The sequence below is a fragment of the Trichosurus vulpecula genome, chromosome 2 (assembly GCF_011100635.1).
Source record: "Trichosurus vulpecula isolate mTriVul1 chromosome 2, mTriVul1.pri, whole genome shotgun sequence".
NCBI lineage: Eukaryota > Metazoa > Chordata > Mammalia > Diprotodontia > Phalangeridae > Trichosurus > Trichosurus vulpecula.
In genome coordinates, this window is record NC_050574.1 from 118,238,618 (window position 1) to 118,261,321 (window position 22,704).

General features: G+C 41.6%; 1 protein-coding gene across 1 annotated transcript; it reads right to left on the reverse strand.

Moving 5' to 3' along the window:
- Positions 1 to 1,030: 1,030 nt before the first annotated feature.
- AQP11 (aquaporin 11) lies at positions 1,031 to 21,222 on the reverse strand. The gene is made up of 3 exons (XM_036745545.1): positions 20,253 to 21,222; positions 3,958 to 4,074; positions 1,031 to 1,353 (listed from the first exon to the last, which is right to left on the reverse strand). The coding sequence occupies exons 1-3, from the start codon at positions 20,851 to 20,853 to the stop codon at positions 1,274 to 1,276; spliced, it is 798 nt and encodes a 265-aa protein (XP_036601440.1). The 5' UTR covers positions 20,854 to 21,222; the 3' UTR covers positions 1,031 to 1,273.
- Between the last annotated feature and the right edge of the window lie 1,482 nt (positions 21,223 to 22,704).

Sequence of the window (22,704 nt, forward strand, 5' to 3'; positions counted from 1 at the left end):
AGCTCAGCAGTAACCAGCAAAACCAAGAGAGTATTATGTCTTAAAGAACTGATTCATGTACAAATGAAAATATCATGGTGAGAAGTTTTGGAGCTATTCTCCAGGCTTTTTCACTCATTTGAATTAAATGATATTAACTAATAAAGAAATAAACTAAAACTAGCAAAATGGAAGGAAGCTGGTAAGGAATTCATTCTACTTAAAAGGCACTTAGGTTCAAAGACTTAAAGCCAAAAGACACCTGAGTCCCAAAGATGTTGTGACTTGCCCAAGGTAGTAACTGATGGGGCCAGGATGTGAATGCTCATCACTTGACTCCGAAATCTAGTGTTCCTTCCACTAGACTAGGGTTTCATAGTTCAGAAGTATCACGAAAGTATATCTTAGATGCCTACTCATGGCATAAAGGTGACACCAGATTCTTGAAGGCTATGCCAGCAAAGAACAAGCTCTGCAGGTCTGTCCTACTAAGATGGAAAGGTTTCATAAGTACAGTGACCGATGACCTATCATCTGAGAACTAGCCTTCTTAAATGTGGAGAGGTTCATCAACAGAGGACTGGCCATCAAGGTATAAATTTTATTAGCCACTTTACCTCCCAAAACCATTTACTAAAGAAGAGAGAAGCTGTGATGGTGGAAATGATGAAATCATGAACCACTGGAATACTAAAGTAGGTTCAGAGGTTAGATTAGGGTCTATTTGGAAAATATGGATTCAATCTATTGAGGTTCTTAAATGTCTATATATAATGTCTTCTAGTAGAAGATGACATCAGTGATGCTGACAAACAACATTATGGGAAGTTTGTTGCTGAAAGGAGCATCTACCCAACTCTAGAACAGAAGTTTCAATCAGCTGTCCTAGTACCTTGATTAGGAAAGCTCTTGGTTATATAAATTTGGATAGCCCTTGGCTGTACGCATTCCTTTTTTTATTTCCTTCTCTCCCCTCCTATCCTTTCCACAGCTTAGCTTTTGTGAAAAAGGTTAACAACTGTCACTTGAAATTTAAATTTAATGTAATGAGTCCTTTCCAGCAGCATTTTAATATACATCATTCAAAAGAACAAGTCTTTACACAGGAGACCTCAATTTCACATTGATTTTTTTAAATGTCTCAGTGATGGGAACTGTAAGACAGCATCCTCAAAGAAATCTGACATTTGGAGAAAAGTGCAACTGGCATTTAGAACATGAAGCGATTGAACTTGGTGACTGCTTCACATCCAGCTGGACTGCAATTTAACTTAGTATTAGTCTTTGATAAGTACTACTCGTTTTTATTAATTCTATTCATGTTATGCAGCCAAGGAAGGAAATGGATGAACATCAAAACCATCAACATTATACCTGAAAGACAAAATAACATTTAAAAAATCAAAAAGGCTATAATCATTCAGTTTGTATACTTAAGGACTATATGTGTTCATAAAGATTTTCTATGACAAGACTTCGCTGCTTACAGAATGTCTAAAATCAAGAATGTTCATTTTTATTTTCCTTCGATACAAAATCCTTAAAATAATCTATAATAGGAACCAAGATGACTCCACAATAAACTAGTGGGAAGAACTGTGAGTCCAAAGGAGTCCCTGCTCAAAGTCTGACTTGCTGAGCTCTGTCCCATCTTTAAGGGGGCAATGATATTTGTCCCTGCTGATCCTAGAGAATTCTGAAAATACTTGATAGTCCTGTCTTGTAAAACACACATAATACAAGGTGGTCCTACAATTACTCCCTTTCACAACACATAGTTTCTTTTTAAATTTAACACAATGCTACCCAACAGATATAGACTGAAAGTTTCCAACAAGTTCAATGGAGAAGAGCCAACTCCTACAAGATAAACACTTCCCAAAAATTTATACTTAAAATTAAAACAAATTATTTTTTAATCTTAAGAAGTATATCTTAAATATCAAACCAACAAACATTTATTCAGTGCTTGTTGTGTGTAGAGCACTGTGCTTGGCTTTAGGGGAGACATAAAGTTGAGAATTTCAGGTATTAATAGATCCTAAGTCATGGGAGGGGTTTTATGGTTAGACAACACCAAGCTAATTTGAATTAGGTAGTTGTTTTTTTTTTTTTAAGTTCAATAATCACTTTAGACAAAGCATTATGCTGTACTAACACACCAAAGTAGAATTAATTTGTAGGATGCCAGTCAAGAAGGATTGCTCTTTGCTAAAGAAGCAGCAATCAAGTTTTATGGTTCTGCCAGCATTCAGATTCTACACCATCCAGAAAAACTTTAGTCCATTCTGCAGCGTGGGACTCCATAAAGCAAAATAAGAACAACCAGAAACTATGACCACATCACTAATTTCCCCAAGGCTATTTCTGTTTTCCTGATGAGGTCATTGCTAGGATGTAATCACCGTATTTAAGAATAGTCATAAAAATCAACTACCCCTCATTTTAAGAAAACAATGTATGCCAGACTTTCTTGCTATGAAATCCATAAATTAGGGATGGATCTGGTATACACTTTCTATTACTTTACATTTACAACACTTTGAATGATTTTCATAGGGGATGGAGAAGATGATCATTCAAACCTCATGTATCTGAAGTAATGAAATCATCATTTGGGAATCGCAATCTTTCTGCTCAGAAGGGAGACCAAGGTGGTATACGGTGGGAAAGAGAACCATGGGTTTAGAGTCAAAAGGCTCATAAGTTACAATTCTTCCATTTAACAGCTGTGTGACCTTGGGCACACAGGTCACCTCTCTCAACCCTGGTTCCTTCATCTGTAAAATGAGGATGTTGGACCTGATGACTCTTAGGGGTCCCTTCCAGCTCTCTAACATGTATATACTATGACTAATTCACACGATGAACTTACTCTTTTCCCTGACCAAAATATAGCTTAGGAGTTGTCATCTCTACTCTTTATTCTTCCAGTCTGTAATCTTTGGAACCTGATGGGCTTAAATTTTTTGTCCCTTCCATTTTTAAACTGAAATGACCATATTATTTCTATGATCCCTCCATTTTCTCTCCCATCCTTTCCTAGTTTTCTGTTGTTCCATCATTTTTGGTCATATCTGATCTTTGTGACCCCATTTGAAGTTTTCTTGGCAAGAGACTAGAGTGGCTTGCCATTTCCTTCTGCAGCTCATTTTACAGAAGAGGAAAGTAAGGCAAACAGAGTTAAGTGACTTGCCCAGGGTCACACAGCTAATAGGTGTCTGCGGCCAGATTTGAATTCAGGAAGACAAGTCTTCCTGACTATAGACCCTACATTCTATCCACTTCACCACCTAGCTTTATTAAAACCTTGGGCCTAAATTCATGCATTTTAAAAATGAGCAATCAGACCCAGAAAGCAGAAGGGATTTGCCCAAAGTGACAAGACTACTTAGTGTCAGTTCTAGAATGAGAACCCAGGTCTCCAGGCCCCAGCTCATTCATCTTTCCATTGTACCACATTGTGGCACTGCTTATCCTACCTTTGGGCCAAACTTTTTATCCATGAGATCGTCTCCAACCTAATATTTGAAGTCAGTGGTAAACTAGAATTTCTCTTTCTATACTTTTAAAGACTATGTTTATTTCTTGTGTTGAAGTATACCTGCATTCTTTAAACACATGTTAACTTGCAGAAATTTAAGGACTTGATACATGCTTCCTAAACCAAGAAGCGTAACAAAATTTTCACAGCATATATGAGCTTAGAGATCAACTGGCATGTGAAGCCAGGCCTTCTCTTCCAGTTCTGATATCCCTCGAAGCCACGTGCTTCAAAATGCAATGCACAAGAATATTAAGTTACACTGGGAGAACCCCTACAAAATGTTCTACTATTGGTGCTTCAGAGGTGGACTCTGGCCTCTGCCTTAAATGCTAAGGGTTCTTCCAGCCCTGCTTATGAGAAAATGGAGACTTAACAATAGCATTCAAGGTTAAAACATTTCCTGAAAATGCATGAAATAGAAATGCGCTTACCTAAAGAAGGAGCCAGGCAATACACAATTAAATAGTTGAAGAATAACTCATGAAAGCACTGGTAATGTAGTGAAAGGGCCAAAGCTGGATTAAATACAGCTCCTGTTAGATTTCCGCCTGTAATACATTTCAAGCAAAGTGACACTAAACGAGATTTTGTATCTTTCATCCATTAGGAACTAAAAATAGATGGCAATTACGAATGTGCCCTCTTAGATATTTAGCAAATTAGCTCTACAATTATATTCTTACCAAACCTGTAAAGAAACCTGAAGGACTGAATGCATCTGCTCCCCAAACCAAGAGTTGGATATTAGAAACTGCCTAATTAACAGTCTTCGTTAAATGTCTACTATCTGTACTATGTTAAGAAACACAAAGACAAAAATGAAATAATTCCTGCCCTTAAGGACCTTGCCTTCTATCAGGGGACACAACATTTACATAGTCTATTTTCTTTATTGTAAGTAGGTAAAGAGACGGATGCTCCCAAAGAGGAAGAGACTTAGAAGGCTTATGTGGCCACAGAATTTTAGTGCTTTAGAGAGACCTTAAAAACCTTTAAGTTCTAGCTCCTTCATCTTTACAGATAAGGGAGGTTAAGGCCAAGAAGAAAAGTGACTTGGCCAAGGTGACAATGCCAGATTCAAACACTGGTCTTCTGAATCCAAATCCAATGTTTGAGTTACACCACATTCCTTCAGAGCTCAGTTGAGTCAAACCAGTATCTATGCATTACTCCAACCTCATGAAGAATTCAGCATCCTTTCTCTTTCAGGTCCTTTATTTCTACCACAGTAACTAGTGGGAGCATGTTGGAATAAGAGAGCACTACAACACAGTATTATTACAACTCTGGTTCTTAGGAAATGTTACTGGTAGTTTTAGATGCCTTACTTTTCTTTTTAAATCATCCTAATAAATAATACTGCTCCTAAGCTTTTTGTAGTGTGTTAGCATGGCAAAAACCAAAAACCACAACAACAAAAAACAAAACTTTTCATCACAAACAAAAATAAACATCCATTAAGTGTTAACCCAATCTTCACTGTAAGTAGCAGAAAGCCCAAATACGACGACAAAGAAGACAAAAGGTACAATAGTTACCAGTTTAAAGTGCCAATATAATAAGAGAACTCATGACAGGGCCTTAATTCTTAATTAGAACTATAAATGCATTACTGATAACCAGTATGACAATTTATTATAACAACCACAGACTTGGAACTCATAACTGGGCTACTTGGAGACAGCAGTTCCCACCGGAGTCACTACTGTTTCAGGCATTTGTGGTGGAGGAGCCCAGGTCACTGACCTAGCAATGGAACCCATCCTTCTGGTCAGATGGAAACACACTTCAAAGACAGAGAGGCCAGGGCAGCTAATCTGGGTCCAGATTTCTGGTTCCAACTCTGCCATTCCTAGAACAGTACCACAATTTTCATAGAGGCACATGGATCTAAGCCTGGAAGGAACCTGAGCACATCTGACCCAACTCCATTTTGCAGATAAGGAAACTGAGGCCCAGGGCATGATTTTCCCAAGGTTCCACAGATAGTAGGCATCACAGTACCACTGGAAGCCAGGTAGAAAGTGTATGAGTGGCGTATATACATTCAGCTAGTCCATTCCAAAACAGCTGATCTTAGAAATTTGCAAGCATTTCTCAATTTTAAAAAGGACTCCGAATCCTGAACCTGAAAATTAGCTTAGTTGGGCTAACAGCAAACTGAAGGTAACTCACAATTATGTCAAACTTTTCATTAGGCCAACTTAAAATCTTTCACTAGGCTGTCCCAGAATATCTCATTGTACTCATTCCAATATCATATTCTGTTTCCCTTAGAGCTGTGACTCTTGCATCCCTATCAGGAGAATCAGACATCCCAATGTAGGATGCCAGTATATTCAAATACTGAGTGAAAAAGGCCCACTGGGGGCTCTTTTCAGAAGAATGCTCATGCCAAAGGGTATGAATGTTCTCCAAAGTGCTCACTCTGGATATCACTATCATGGCAGCTCTAATTGTGCCTATCCTGAGACAGAAGTGGTCAGAACTAGGATGAACCCCAGGTACTGTCTTTAAATTTACAGTTACAATGGGGTATTCATTTTGGGTACAGGGCAGCCCTAAGAATAGAAGGGAACTAACTCTTGGTCCAAATAGGGTGTTTTGCGGGGTTTCTAACACCAAGACAGGGGGAGTTCTAGATTGCCTGGACCAAACCAGTCCCTAACTAAATCTTTCCAAAATTGCTTAGCTTGTCTAGGGGTCCTCTGAGGGCTGGTCTAAGCAGAAAGTAAATGCCCAGGGCATATGATATTGTATGGGATGATAAATCATCAGTATGATACAGTATAGTGAAAGAGGCCTTAGACTTGGGTTTGAGTATCAGCTCTAACATTTACTAGCTAAATGACCTGTGAAACTAAGTTTCTAGTAATTTCTCATCTGTAAAATGGGGATGATGATAGTATTCAAATCTATTGTGAAAAAAGTGCTTTGTTAACTATAAAAATGTGAGCTGCCATTACTATCATAAGATGGTTTTTCAAATTGTATCATACATAAAAAGAAACCCCATCCAAGATAAAACAAATAAAAAAACTCAAACACAAAACTTGATTTTTTTTTTAAAAAGGAATTTCAACAGCAAGGCATTCTACTTTGGCAATCAAATGAAAGTATAAAAAAATTATAGACCTACATGCTGAAAAAGGGTAAGATTTACTTAGTTTTTAAATACTCTCTAGTTTCTACTAACTGCTTTGATCTGGATTGTCAAAATCATTAAGTAGATGGTTACTGTAATTCTTTTGATGAAACTACACTTTACACTGTTGAATCTGCTTTTAAATAAAATTAACTTTTTATCTCTCTTAGATATTCAAATATTAACACTATATTTTTAAAACCAGATTTCTTTAGCAATAAAAGTCACGTATTTGTTGGGCAATGCTTCACTACCACAGAGGCTTTGCCCTGTTATGCTATTAAAGTACCAGGATCCTTGGAGAGGTCATGTAAGTACCCTTGCCCCCTTTGAACATTTCCATTCACCTTACCTAAAATGTGGCTTTCAACATTTTTAATAATTGAATTATGAGCAGTAATGCCAGGTAATCTCCTCAGAAAGGATCAATATCACCTACAAAAAGTAGATTTGTGAAATCCATTACACCAAGTATCTCCTGGAAGCAAATCTTTGTTCCATTGACATCAACTGCAAAAAATTAAAACCCCAAATTTCTGTTTTTTTTTTGATTATTTATTTATTTAATATTTTTAGTTTTCAGCATTGATTTTCACAAGAGTTTGAACTACAAATTTTCTCCCCATTTCTACCCTCCTCCACCCCCACTCCAAGACGGCACATATTGTGGTTGCCCCATTCCCCAGTCAGCCTCCCTTCTGTCACCCCACTTCCCACCATCCCCTTTTCCCTTACTTTCTTGTAGGGCAAGATAGATTTCTATACCCCACTGCCTGTATATCTTACTTCCTAGTTGCATGCAAAAACTTTTTTTTCTGAACATCTGTTTTTAAAACTTTGAGTTCCAAATTCTCTCCCCTCTTCCCTCCCCACCCACCCTCCCTCCCTAAGAAGGCAAGCAATTCCACACAGGCCACATGCGTGTCATTATGTATCATTATGTAAAACCCTTTCACAATACCCATGTTATGAAAGACTAACTATATTTTGCTCCTTCCTAACCTAACAGCCTTTATTCAATTTTCTCCCTTGACCCTGTCCCTTTTCAAAAGTGTTGGCTTTTGATTACCTCCTCCCCCTATCTGCCCCTCCCTCCCTTCTATCGTCCATCCCTTTTTTTATCACCTTCCTTCTTCTTTCCTGTGGGGTAAGATACCCAATTGAGTGTGTATGGTATTCCCTCCTCAGGTCAAATCTGATGAGAGCAAGATTCACTCATTCCCCCTCACCTGCCCCCTCTTCCCTTCCTACAGAGCTGCTTTTTCTTGGCACTTTACCCCATTCTATCTCTCCCCTTCTCCCTCTCTCAATATATTCCTCTCTCATCCCTTAATTTGATTTGATTTTTTTAGATATCATCCCTTCATATTCAACCCACCCTGTGCCCTCTGTCTCTCTATATATGTATATTCCCTTCAGCTACCCTAATACTGAGGTCTCATGAATTATACACATCATCTTTCCATGCAGGAATGTAAACAAAACAGTTCAAGTTTGGTAAGTCCTTTATGATTTCTCTTTCTTGTTTACCTTTTCATGCTTCTCTTGATTCTTGTGTTTGAAAGTCAAATTTTCTATTCAGCTCTGGTCTTTTCACTGAGAAAGCTTGAAAGTCCTCTATTTTATTGAAAATCCATATTTTGCCTTGAAGCGTGATACTCAGTTTTGCTGGGTAGGTGATTCTTGGTTTAATCCTAGCTCCATTCACCTCTGGAATATCGTATTCCAAGCCCTTTAATCCCTTAATGTAGAAACTGCCAGATCCTGTGTTATCCTGATTTTTTTTTTCCACAATACTCAAATTGTTTCTTTCTGGCTGCTTGCAGTATTTTCTCCTTGACCTGGGAGCTCTGGAATTTGGCAACAATATTTCTAGGAGTTTTCTTTTTGGGATCTTTTTCAGGAGGTGATCAGTGGATTCTTTCAATTTCTATTTTACCCTCTGGCTCTAGAACATCAGGGAAGTTCTCCTTGATAATTTCTTGAAAGATGATATCTAGGCTCTTTTTTTGATCATGACTTTCAGATAATCCAATAATTTTAAAATTATCTCTCCTGGATCTATTTTCCAGGTCAGTGGTTTTCCCCTGAGATATTTCACATTGTCTTCTATTTTTTCATTCCTTTGGTTCTGTTTTATAATATCATGATTTCTCATAAAGTCACTAGCACTTGCTGCAGTCTAATTGTTAAGGTAGTATTATCTTCAGTGGTCTTTTGGACCTCCTTTTCCATTTGGCTAATTCTGCCTTTCAAGGCATTCTTCTCCTCATTGGCTTTTTGGAACTCTTTTGCCATTTGAGTTAGTCTATTTTTTAAGGTGTTGTTTTCTTCAGTATTTTTTTGGGTCCCCTTTAGCCAGTCATTGACTTGTTTTTCATGGTTTTCTCGCATCACTTTCATTTCTCTTCCCAATTTTTCCTCTACTTCTCTAACTTGCTTTTCCAAATCCTTTTTGAGCTCTTCCATGGCCTGAGACCAGTTCATGTTTTTCTTGGAGGCTTTTGATGTAGGCTGTTTGACTTTGTTGACTTCTTCTGGCTGTATGTTTTGGTCTTCTTTGTCATCCAAGAAAGATTCCAAAGTCTGAGTCTGAATCTGAGTCTGTTTTCGCTGCCTGGCCATGTTCCCAGCCAACTACTTGACCCTTGAGTTTTTTGTTGGAGTATGACTGCTTATAGCATATAGAGTACTTTGTCCCAAGCTTGAGGGGTTGCGTTGTTGTTTTCAGAGCTATTTCTACACAGCAAGCTCTGCCACACCAGCGCTCCTCCTCCCCCAAGAACTGCCAACCCGCACCGGACTCAGATCTAAGCTGGCTCTGCATTCCTGCTCTGATCCACCACTCAATTCCTCCCACCAGATGTCCTGGGGCCAGAAGCAACTGCAGCTATAGTTCTGTAACTGCACCATCTCTGCTGCCCCTAGGGTGGTGGCAGAACCTGATCTCCTTTCACTCTGTCCCAGCAGCTTTTCCCACTAACCTTCTCTGTTGTCTTTGGTGTTTGTGGGTTGAGAAGTCTGGTAACTGCCACAGCTCACCTGATTCAGGGCGCTAGGGCCTGTTCCACCTAGCTCCCATTCTGGTTGGTCTGCATGTCTGCATGGCCCACCCTGGTCTCCGCTCCACTCCCAAGTCTGTGCAATAGACCTTACCTTGTGACCATCCAGGCTGTCCTGGGCTGGATCTCTGCTTCCCTGGGCTGGATCTCTGCTTCCCTCTGCTATTTCATGGGTTCTGCAGTTCTAGAATTTGTTCAGAGCCATTTTTTTTATAGGTGTTTGGAGGGACCTGGGTGGGAGCTCATGCAAGTCCCTGCTTTCCAGCTGCTATCTTGGCTCCGCCCCCAAAACCCCAAATTTCAAAACAAATTACACAGTTTGGCTTTTGATATAATGAGGAATTTTTATTAGCATTACAGACTCATACTTTTCACCTTATTCAGGACCAAATTATAGCATTTCATTCAGTGTCAAAAAACTCCACACGAGGGGCTACTCCTTTTCTTTTTAAAAAAACAACACAAGAAAATAAGAGCAAAGTTTTCTTACTCATCCTTCTTCCTCTTATAATAAGGCCAATATCTACTATCAGCATAACTTTTTTGAACAACATCAGCTCTCATAACTTGACACCAAATACAATGGAACACCAATCACTTTGTTATACTGTGTGCCCATGGACTTAAATGACATCACCACTCTGTCCCTTCTTTTCCTCATCTGAAACACAGAGGATAACAACCCCTACAAGACCTAACTAATAAGCTTGGGAGGAAAGTACTTTGTAAACCGTAAAGCACTAGAGAAATGGGAGCTGTTATCATTACGAATGTCTTCTGGTCCACTCAATAATTCAAATCAGACTTTCAAGTTCACAATCAGAATTCAAAGACCTTAGACAACATCTAGTCCAACCATGTTTGGAAAACTGAGCCTCAGGGAAGGTAATTAAGAGATACAGTGTATTAACAAGATACCATATTGTCTGTATTTAACTTCTGTATGTTTGAATTTTTAATCATATGGAAACATTTCCTGCAATTAAGTTTTTTTCCATAAAGGTTTTTAAAACTATTTTTTACCTCTAACTCCTTTTAACCCTCCCACAGTATCAAGAAAAACTCTAACTACTATACTGATGTAAGTTGATTCATTTTTATTAAACTCCATAGTGTCAGATAACTGCATAATTATGAACATTTAGGACATTTCATGTTAACTTTACTTGAGGAAAAACCCAACTTGGAGTAGGGGCAAAAGAAAGAAAGGAAGGATTTTAAGATGTCACGTCTTATGTCATAAGAAGTCAATCCATAATGTGGATTAGAAACAGAAAATTCCCACTCCTCAGTTTCAACAATTGCCACCTGTTTATGCAAAAATGGCACAGATTAAAATTAAATGTGAGGAAGAAATATCTTTAAAGAGTGACTATAAAATATAAACATATATACAAATTATGTGTGCCTGTAGATATTAAAGACCTATATTTGGAAACCTGTTTTTTAGAGTATAAATATCAAGATACCTCTTATTTGAATTTACCAGAATAAATCTGAAAAGGACCCATTAGAAGATATTTGAGAGTAGCCAATCTTTATGAACTTGATCTTGAAAGGCAAATACAAATTCCATCTCTTCCATGAAGCTGCCCCTGGCTGCTCCATTCCTCCTAGATACCCCTACTTCTCTGAAATTCTTTCAAACTGCACAACATAATTCGGAATTCCTTTGAATTGGTCATTACCTTCCTTTGCAATTCACTATTGTTTCACTGTTAATAAAATCTCATCTTCCTAATTAAGCAAAAGTTTATTGAGCACTCACTAAAGTAACTATTTATGTAATGCTTTAAGGTCTGCAGAGTGCTTCACATCCCTATTTCCCTGGAGCCTCAAAGCCCTTCTGGAGAAGACCTCCTTAAGGAGGAAACCCTTAGTGGAGGCTCAACAACTTGCCTGTGGTCACACAGCTCCTAATTGTCAGAGGCAGGTTAGAATCCAGGCTTCCCTGAATCTAGGGCCAACCAGCATGCCACACTTCTCTCTCCTCTGTGTGCCAGGCCCATGGTTCAGGGCCTACCCTCAGAGAGCTGAGAAGAACTGAAGTTCCCGGAGGCTAACTTCCTATTCTATGCTGCACAGCACAGAGGACTGGGCTGAGCAAACAGCTGATGCTCAATAAAATTCCCTTTAATCATTGCTTCCCAGTGAGGAATTGTTTAACTCAAATTGGAGCTAATCATTCAAATGGCTTTGAATGATCCTACATGGTTCTCAGAACCTGAACAAGGGCTACCTGGTCATCTGCAGTTGCATAATCAAGGAAGTCGGCAGTGTTATGGACCAGGCCTAGGGATACAAAGGCAAAACGAAGATGTGGAGATTACATTCTCCTGGGTGATATCTGTTCACAGATGAGCAAATAAATGGCATATACAAAATACACAGTGATGGTGAACTAACACTTGGGAAAATCAGGAGGAGCTTCCTGAAGGTAGTAGCACTTGAGCAAAGCCTTGAAAGAAACGTTGTTTCAAGATGGGGAGGTGAGGAGAGAGACAACCTGTGCAAATGTAGGAGAGGCAGGAGATGGAATGTCATATACAAGCAGTGGCCACTGGGTCAGTTTGGCTATAGTCAAATGGTGATGGGCCTAATTGCCAAAGAGAAAAGTCTTTAGTTTATCTTACATGCAATGAAGAGCTGCTGAAACCTCTTGAAAGAAATAGCTATGTGGAGAATAGATTGGAGAAGGGAGGGCCTAGACATAGGGAAACCAAGTAGGAGCAAGGCAGCTAGGAGATGCTAAGGAGAGAGTGCCAGGACTGGGAGTCAGTAAGACCTGAGTTCAAATCCAGCCCCAGATACTTATTAGCTGTATGACCCTGGGTAAGTCACTTAACCTCTGTCTACCTTGGTTTCTATCTGTAAAATGGGAATAATGATGACAGCTACTTCCTAGGGTTGTTATGACAATAAAATGAGATAATAATTGTGAAGCGTTAGCACAGCACCAGGCACATAGTAAGTACTACATGTTAACTATTATTGTATTATTATTATTTGGCATGGCACCAATCTGGGTGAGGATAAGGGAATGGATAAGGCTGACTGCGGTTTAAATGTTAGCTATGATTATTTACATGGAGATGGGAGAATGGACTCGAGATGTCTGGGAAATTGAATTCACAAGATTTGCTAAATGACTGGGCAGGGAGGCAGGAGCGAGTGTGAAAAAGCAAGGATTGCAAAACTGGGTAACTGGAACAATGTGGACACCCTTAACAAAAAAAATAAAGTTTAGAAGAGGGTTGGTTTTAAGGGAAACAATAATAAATTGTTGGGATTTTTTTAGATATCCTATAAAGACGTCCAACAGGCAGCTGGGGATAAGTGACTAGAATCAAGAATAGATGAGGATTGGATGTATAGATCTAGAAGTCATTTTTGACATGGCACAGTGGCTATAAAGAAGGCCTTGAAGACAGAAAGAAGAGAATACAAATTCTGCTTCTGATACATGTTAGCCCGGGCAAATCACTTAACCTCTTAGGACTCTGGGCAACTCTACAAGACTTCTCAGTTGTAAAGAAGGTGCCAATCTGTATTTGGTAGAGGGTGCTTCCTCTCTCAGAAGTTCCCTCTACCAATGAAAACTCAGGTACAATCCTCCCTATCCCTCTCCTACATGGACATGATAATTGAATGAAATCACTGAGAGAATACGGGCCAAACACAAAATAAGTTGGTTTTGCACAGGATTCATAACATACACTTCATTGAAATTTCCCTCAGAAAATCTTGTAACAAAAGCATTTTTCAAAAAAACTTTTGCAAAGACATTTTAAGGTCATTTGGAACTTTACCCATTCTGATATAGACAGGTATTAAACTATTCTGTTTGGAACTATGTGAGGTGAACAGTTGGGCCTTATTTATTGTTGAAGCCCTTAAAAATTGGAATTAGAGAAAATAAGTACATATACTTTTCCATCTATGGCCAATCAGCTATGCATAAAGTAATATCATGATGCGGTGAAAAGACCATTGGGCTTGAATCCCGAAGATCTGAGTATGTGTTCCTCTGGAGAAACATTAACTGTCATGGTGACCCTACCTAAGTCAGTTCATCTATCCAAGTCCAAGCTCACTTTTAGAGAGCAGGAGACATAAAGAACTTGTGTTACAAAAGTCACAGGTCAGAACACAGAAAAGTGTTATAGAACTGTAAAAATTATTGCTCTTCTTTGCTCATTGAACTAGAATTTCTCAGCACAGAAACCACATTCCTGGGAATAAGGAGGCCGGCTTGAAACAGGCACTAATACTTCTAAATTTCTCAAGAATTATGTTTCACGAATCACAGGATAAGAAGATGTAGGGGGCTGGAGATGAGATCACCAATCCACAGAAGTTTTGAAGAAGGCTACTATATAATAAATTATAGCTCTATTGAACCAGTAAAACCAGTTAATCCAGGCTACCCTCGGGATAAAAAGGGCAACAAAAATCTTTTAATGATTTTGATACTGTGATCAGGTTACTACGAGCTAAATAAAATACTAGTTGACACCAGCACACTGACTCCACATATCAGCCTGATGGGGTGCTTGTGCTTGGACCCTAGTTCTAACATCACATTTCCCCTTAGCCTCTGCCTGGGTGCCTGTGCCTGTGGCAGAATTTCAATTTTAGAACACATCTAGTTCTCAAACATATTCTTTCCCAGGTAGCCTCTCTAGCTAAAGGGCAGTGTGACCCAATATTATCTCTGCTTCTTCCTTAGTAAGCAGCTATGCCCAATTATAGTTTGATTCCCAGGTATTGATAACTGACCATATACTGAGTCTAACATATATCCTAGGCATAGTTGAAATATATACTCCCTTACATTAATCTTGACTAACAAGGCACTTGATATAACCTAGCCAGTATCTGCAGCTAGCCCTGAACTCCTGGTGACTTAGTGATGTTTCACAGGCAAAACCACACCCCTGGGTAGCCCCCCTTTGGGCTATTTCCCAGTGAACTCTGGGTTAAGATACCCCGCAGGAGATACAAAGAACTGACCAACCCTTAATCATGCCCTGACCGCTCCCTAATCCCACCCCAACACACCTGATTGACAGGTTTCATCCCTAAATCTTGTACTTAAACTTTCCCTGTAGCCCTGTATGGTTGCAGGTTCACTAAGAACTCTTGCCTGCTTTATTTACTTAAAGCGTAATAAATCTTTGCCTCCTTGACTTAAAGAATGCTTGGGTCCATGAATTCATTCCAGGCGGCCTTGCCCTGGGAATTTTGGTTTGGGATTTCTCCATCCCTGGGTTCACTTCTCCCTCTATAAGCCTACAGATACCTTCTGGGGCAGAGCTACAAGTTATCACTAATATTGTAAATGCACGTCCATAGTTATTCTTGGAGTACACTCATATTTTCTAGGCCATTCCCTGCTTGTTGCTCTTTCCTACCCTGGCCCCTCCACCCCCAAATCAAGAGAAGAGCCTGTATTAATTTGTTTTACTGGTTTTGTAGAGTGAAGACGGAATTTATTAAATCATACTGTTCTTTTATACAGTGATCTATTTGCTCACTTTGGGTACAAATCACCTCCTATCCACACCTTCTCATCTTGTTTCATGATTTTTGCCCACGGGTAATATGTATATACAAGATGAAAAAAGCTTACTTCAGTATCTATTGGCAACACTGTATTCATGGGAGCCAAAAAAAAAATAAAAAAAAAAGCAGGGGAGAGGGGTGGGGGGAGATTCTGGGACTACATGCCTAGTTTTCTTTTTTTACAATAGACTCTGTGGGCCCTGGTGAGATTGGATGCAGTCCATAATGTCCTGTAAGGTGTTAAGGAAAGTGAATACCACATCACATGAAGCTCAACTAGAGGAATTTCTTCCGGGAAAGAATTTAAGGGGGAAGAAGCGGGGGTAGGAGTGGGGGTGGGGGGGAGCTACACAAATACGTTCAAGCTGTGCCACAAGTAGCTGAAATGTTATCACATGGTCAAAAGAACAAACTTATCTTGATTGAGAAGAATTAGGAGAGATGTTACAGACACAGATTTTGGTTAAATCTAATGAAAAACTTCCTGATGAGAGCTACCTAAATGCTGCCTCCAAACTAGTTAGTTCTTTAGGAGTGATGGACTTCAAAGAGAGAATTCCTATTCAGGGAGTGGTTGGACTAGAATCAGGGGTGGGGAACCTGAGGCCTGGAGGCCACTTGTGGCCCACTAGGTCCTCAAGTGTGGCCCTTTGACTGAATCCAAACTTGTAAAACTGGGATTTAGTCAAAGGGCCACACTTGAGGATCTATAGGGACACATGTGGCCTCGAGGCCACAGGTTCCCCATCCCTCGACTAGATGAACCTTGAAGCTCCCTTCCAAGTCCAAGACTTGATGATTCTGGATGACTGTCCAAGCAATTTCCATAAATGCCTTATGCAGAGTAATTTAAGTGCCTGTGGCAAACAATGTAAAACGAGCCTTCTGATGAACTTCGTAATTCATAATATAATATTAACACAATCGGGACTAATCAGGAGGGAGAATTAGCTACTATAGTGACTTGCAGATGGTATATCCCATAGCTTCATATTTTATTCCTGGTAATGAAGGGCAGCATGTTGTGGTGGATAGAAAGCTGGCTTTGAAGAAGAAAGATCTGGGTTCACTTTCTGCCTCTAGCACATACTGGCTATGACCCTGGGCAAGTCACTTAATACTCTGTGCTATAGGCAATTCTCTAAGATTTTAAATTACCGAAAAGGGGTCAACCTACATTGATGGACTTTTCTCACTGGAAAATCACAGATCCAGACCTAATCACTCTATTCTATTTTTTTTGTAAGAAAAATATATATTTTCCAAGTACATGTAAAAATTTTTAATATTCATGTTTTAAAATTTTGAGTTCCAAATTCTCTCCTTCCCCCTCACTGAGAAGGTAAGCAATTTGATACAGATTATACATGCTAATCACACTACTCTTGCTAACTATGTGACAAAGTAAGTTGTTTCTAGCCCCTGAAGAGTGCACATTAAAACTGTATGCCCTCTAAATTTCAGTGCTCTGGAAGAAAGTCCTTTTTCTAGTTACAGCTCTGGCTTTATGATACAGTGGAAAGAAAGACAAACAGACTAGGGATCACAAAACTTAAGGCTTTTCCCTGCCACATTTACTAACTACATGAAAGAAGCAAGCTCTTTGTCCTGTGAGACTTAGTTTCCTCTGTATAATGAAACAGCTGGCCCAAGTGACCTCTAAGGTTCCTTTCATCTTTCAATTCTGTAACTTCTAATGGGAGAACTTAACTTAGTATTCATTACTCTAACAGAAAAGAAAGGAACAGAAGAAGAAATCACGACATACTGAGTATCTATAACTTGTATGCTGTGATTATCAATTTAGATCTGACTCCAAAGAGTGATTTCTGTTTCCTGTTTGCCAGTGGGCTGTACCTTTTATTCAAGACCTCTACTGTGGGAGGAAGGAAGGAAAGTTCTTTCCCTCCCTACCCAAAATGTGCTGTTCCCAGAAGTTCTTTCAACACGTTTCCTTAGTTTTAATCTTAAGCTCCAAATTTTATTATTTCTCTTTTAATTATTTTATTTTTTTTAAATAAAAAAATCTTCGCTTGATTGTAAAATGAAGGTATTACTGTCTATAAATAATTACACTGTGTCATAATTATTTTTGACAGAATTAATTTTGTGAACGACTTTGTGAATGTTTCTTCTTTAGCTAAGACTAGAACTTTAAACCAATGAATTTGCCAATCCCACAACATACTTAATTCTTTCCTAACTGGACACCTTTCTTCTCCATCCCTAAAGAAAACATTAAGTAACAGATTATGTAAATAGCTCTTCTGAGAGAGGCCATAGATACAATACAGCTTAAATTTTAAAGGAAGGTAAAGACCTTTTTCCTCTCTGGAAAGAGCAATGAACTTGCTGAATTAAGGTCTCAGTTCTACCACTTACTAAGTGTGGACCTTGGCCCAGTCTTGACCTCTCAGTTTCCTCATCTGTGGAGAGAGTAATATTTGCATGACCCAACTCACACGGTTTTGGGGAGGAAAAGTGCTCTGTTAACAATAAAATGCTATGAAAATGTGAGCAATTATCTTAACTATAACTTGGAAGCTACAAAGAGTGAGTCTTTAAATGGACTTGCTATCACCAGTAGTTTCACTTTCTACTTCAGCAAGGCTAACATATATAGAATATTTTAAATGAATTTTAAAGAATTAGTCCAGGGGCAGCTAGGTGGCACAGTGAGTAGAGCACTGGCCCTGGAGTCAGGAGGACCTGAGTTCAAATGTGACCTCAGACACTTGACACACTTACTAGCTGTGTGACCTTGGGTAAGTCACTTAACCCCAATTGCCTTGCCCCCTGCAAAAAAAAAAAAATTAGTCCAAATAAAAATAGGCTAGAGATACCCTTGTCTCCACATGAAATCTAGTAGTCTTAATATTTTGAAACAATTCCCATTTAATTTTTTGTTAAAATATGCTCAATTTCAAAAGTATTATGTCACTCAACCCTGTTTCTTAAATCCCTCTGCCTCAGAGATGGTCTGCTGCATTTGGAATTGGTGGAGCTGTATCATGAACAAACGTACCAGTTTGTTTTTTTTTTCAAGTAAGTCACTTCCATTTGTGGTACATTTTAAAATTTGTAAATTGTTTTTAGGTGACTTGTAAATGAACTTTAAAATATCCCAAGATGTGTCTGGGGATTCTAAGGTAACTATACTTCTATGAGAAACAAGTATTAGAAAAGACTAGTGAAGATGACAGAATTTTTAAGAGTTCTGTATAAAATTTATATTAGATATTTTTGGAACTTTTATCAATTTTTAGTGAGTATAGTGATAAGGGATGAGAACATTATAAATATAAAACTTCAAATGGAAGTGACTGCTTTGTAATAAGTAAATTCTGCTACTTCCTCCAGTGATCGGGCCCAATCATCACCTATTTAAAAGCCTCAGACCTCTAAAGTCCCTCACAACCTGGCCCCATCCTACTTTTCCAGTAATCTTACATTTTACTCTCCTCCACGTCCTTCACTGTCCAAGTACCCTGGCCTTACTGAACTTTTGCATTGGCTGTTCCCAATACCTGGAATATTCTCCCTCCTCATCTCTGCAACCTGGTTCCACTGGCTTCCTTCAACCCTCAGCCCAAAACCCACCTTCTGAAGGCTTTTTCCAATCCACACCTTCCCCTCCTAGTATGTTTCCCCCTGACCAAAAATGTGAGGAGTGTTGCCTGCAGGTGGTTCACCCTCTATATACATGGCACCTATCTTGTATGTATGTAATTATTTGCAATGTCAATCCCATTGCACTTTGAGCTCCCTCAGAGCAGGGTTCATGTTTTTGTCTGTCCCAGTACTTAGGCCTGGCACATAGTAAGCACTTAATAAATGCTTGGTGATGGACTAAGATAGTCCATTTTCAGATAGCTCTGATCCACTGAACCTAGCCAAGTCCTCTGGAGCCAAATAGAACATATCTAAACCTCCCTTCCACATGATAGTGCTTTAAATGTTTGAAAACAGAAGTGATTCTACCAAGCCTTCTTTCCTTCAGGCACTGCCCTCTGAAGTATCTTACAGGACCCATTCATTCCTCAAGGCACTGCCCTCTAGTATCTTACAGGGCTTCATCCCTCAGTTCCAACATCAGGTTGTTGTTATTTAAAAAAAAAACAAAAACCCTAGATCTTTTTTGTGTGCAAACCCGGGAAAAAGGCACTTGGAGCTGGAATGGAGGAACTGAGTACTATTACAGCTCTGTCCTTTCAATAGGATACAAAGTAAAAATTGATCTGGAATCCGCAGCCATTGCCCTATAATGGAAAAAGGGTTTGGAACCAGAAGACCTGCCTGGATTCAAATCCCAGCCCAACTCCTTACTATCTATTTAACCTCGGTCAAGTCATCTCCCTCCCCCACCTCCATTCAGTTTCCTCTTCTGTGAAACTAAGGTGTCGTCCTAGATAATCTCAAGTGCTTGTTACAAGTTCCAAACCCTACGATCCTATGGCCTGGATCAAAGTTTAAGCTCTGCCACTCTAGCAAGTCCCTTAACTTTTCCTTCCATAAAATGAGGAGCTCTTCCCCCTCAGCCCCCCGGGGAAGCTAAGTGGCACGGTGGATAGAGTGCCAGGCTAAGAGTCAAGAAGACTCATTTTCCCGAGTTCAAATCCGGCCTCGGATACTTACTAGCTGTGTGACCCTGGGCAAGCCACTTAACCCTGTTTGCCTCAGTTTCCTCATTTGTAAAATGAGATGGAGAAGGAAATGGCAAACCATTCCAGTATTTGTGCCAAGAAAACCCCAAATGGGGTCATGAAGAGTCGGACACGACTGAACAACATCCCTCCTTCACAGAGCTGTCCTTAGTAAACTTCACAAGTACTACAGAAATGCAAAGTATTACTAAAAACCACCACCACAACTGAGAAATGGCTGGAAGAGTGGTGCTGGTGTATGGTTAAAAGGGAGTGGGAGTGGATGCCTAGTGAGCGCTCTCGAAACAAACCTGAAAAGACCAAAAACGTGATGAGGGCTGCCTGCATGTGGATTCGAAACTTGAGCCTGACCTCCTGGAAATGCATCACGGTGCTGTGGAAGATGAAGGAGCAGAGCATCTCCACGAGGAACGCCTCCGGCAGAGGGATGCGTATGGGGTCGGCACACTTCAGAGCCCTCTCGACAAAGTGCCGCTTGGAAACGCCCAGGCTCCAGACCCAGACCATGAAAGTCCGGCTGAATGCCGAGCTGAGAATCTGCGCGAAGATCTTGAGGAAGCCCAACCACAGGGGCATCTGCTCCAGCGACAGCTGCTCCAGGACCCCGCATGGGTTGCTGACGGCGCCCACCAGCGTCAGGCCATGGACCAAGGAGAGGAAGTAGATGACGGTCAGGGTCCAGCTGGGGTTGGCCGGCCCCAAATCGCTCAGCACCTGGAGCTCGTGAGAACAGCAGCACTGCTGGAAGGTGCCCAGCAGCTCGGCCGTGAAGACGCGGATGAACGTGGAGCGGGTGTGCCTGCGGATCAGGACTCGCGCCACCCCGGCGATCAGAACCACGCAGAGCATCACCCCCAGGGAGATGCAGGTGTCCTGCCCCTCCGCCCACATCTTCAGCAAGGTCCGCAGAAGTCCTTCCACCGAAAGCTGAGTCTGCTCTGGAACCTCCTGAACCTGGACCGGCCCCGGGTCCAGAGTCCTGGGTTCCGCCTCCTGCTCCTGCTCCAGCTCGAAGGCTTAGAGGGGGAAACGGACGAAAGGGGTGGGCTCCGGGTGGGCTCCTCCCCTTCTCTCCTCCTCGTCGTCCTCCCCTCCCCGGCTCCCGGCTCCCGGCTCGTCTATGGGGGCAGAGCCAGGGAGGGGAGGTAGCGTACTAGGACGGCGACTCCGAGGAGGGAGGCTCCCAACGGTCAGTCTCACCCAGCCGGGGGAGAAACGCAGACACCCACACCCACCTCGCCGGCCTCGGACCGAACGACTGGGGTTGGGAACCCCGGGAGCGGAGTAGGAGCGCGCGCCGGGGCGCACCATCGCGCGTGCGCGACCGACTCGCCGGCTTCTCCTCTTCCCCCCTCCCCCCTCCGGCTCCGATCCTCGCGCCCCTTTGACCTTTGGGAGTCGAGGTGGAAGTTTCCCTGAGGTAGTAAAGGGAGGGCGCGTGCACGCCACCGCCGGGGCGGGAGGAGGGGCCCGCCGCGTAGGCGTACGCTAGCGAGAGCGGGCACGCGCCCCCGCCGTTGGTGGGAGAGAGCGTCCGGGACCGCAGTGGGTTGGGTTGCGGCAGTCGCTCGGAGCGGCGGTGTGACAGTTGGCCGGGAGTAGAGAAAACGTGGCCCAACCGACTTTCTTTCAGCGTTCCCCCCTCCGTGGCCGAGGGGACAAAATCCCACACCTGTCCCCACCCCAGCCTCGCGTGGTCGCACGAGTTCTGTGATGACCAAGGCCCAGCTTCCTCGCGATGCAATGGCCGTGACCCCCGCCAAAAAGACCGTCGTTGGGGAGGGGGGGGGGCTGTTATTCACGGCAGCTCGTTCAGAGGGAACGTGCGAGAAAGCAAGGGACGTGATCCCCTTCCTCCTGTACGTGGCCGGCACAGTATTGGCTACTTTTCATCTCGGAAGGGGCCTCGGGCCATTGAACCCAAGCTGTGCGGCTGAACATAATAGTTACTGCGGGACCGGTGGCCACGTGGGCTCTGCTCGAGGGCAGGCCCCTCCCTGCCCGAGGGAACTCTAATTGTCAGCGTCCGACCCCTGGTGACCCCGTTTGGGGCGTCCTGGGCACGGATACTGGGCTGGCGTTCCCTTTCCGTGTCCAGCTAATTTTACAGATGACATCCTTGACACGAAGCCTAAATGTGTCTCTGCAACTGCTCCGAGAACGGAACTAGGAGCATGGGGGGCGGGGAGCGGGGAGCGGAGTGGGGAGAAGCTTTAGAGACACCAGAGTGAGAAAAATAATCCTAATAATTAGGGCTGGGGGCAGGGGGGAGGGCATTCACTACCTCCAGAGGTAGTGGGTTCCTCATCTTGGGAGTTACTCAAGATGTGAACATGATAGCGCTTTTACAGAAATCCTTTCTTCTGAGATTCTATGGATCTTAGTTTTCATTTTTTCTGTCTCTCTTTTGGTCAGTTTATTCACTCACAGGTTTAACTACCACTTATGCAGATGACTCCCAAATCTCTTATCTCTAGTTCTGACTTCTGAGTGTCAGACCTGAGTCTCCAAAGCCTACAGGACACGGATGCCTCAGACTCAGTGGAGTTTTTCTTTCTCCCTAAACCTGATTTTTTCACCGTATGTGTCATTGGTATGGCTATTGCTATCACTCTTCCACATTTGAAACCTTAGTGTTCTTTTTTGTAACTTCTCTTTCACTCCTCCTATCCCAGCAACTGTCAGGTTCTGTCCCCTCTTCCTTCCTTATATCTCACCTATCTGCCCTTATTGTTCCCGCTA

Excerpts from the sequence above, each read along its gene's own strand:
- AQP11 (XM_036745545.1), bottom strand. The coding sequence starts at position 20,853 with ATGTGGGCGGAGGGGCAGGACACCTGCATCTCCCTGGGGGTGATGCTC. Across the intron at positions 4,075-20,252 it reads CACGTTTTTGGTCTTTTCAG|GCGGAAATCTAACAGGAGCT; the intron begins GTTTGTTTCGAG and ends AATGTATTACAG. Across the intron at positions 1,354-3,957 it reads TTGCCTGGCTCCTTCTTTAG|GTATAATGTTGATGGTTTTG; the intron begins GTAAGCGCATTT and ends TTTGTCTTTCAG.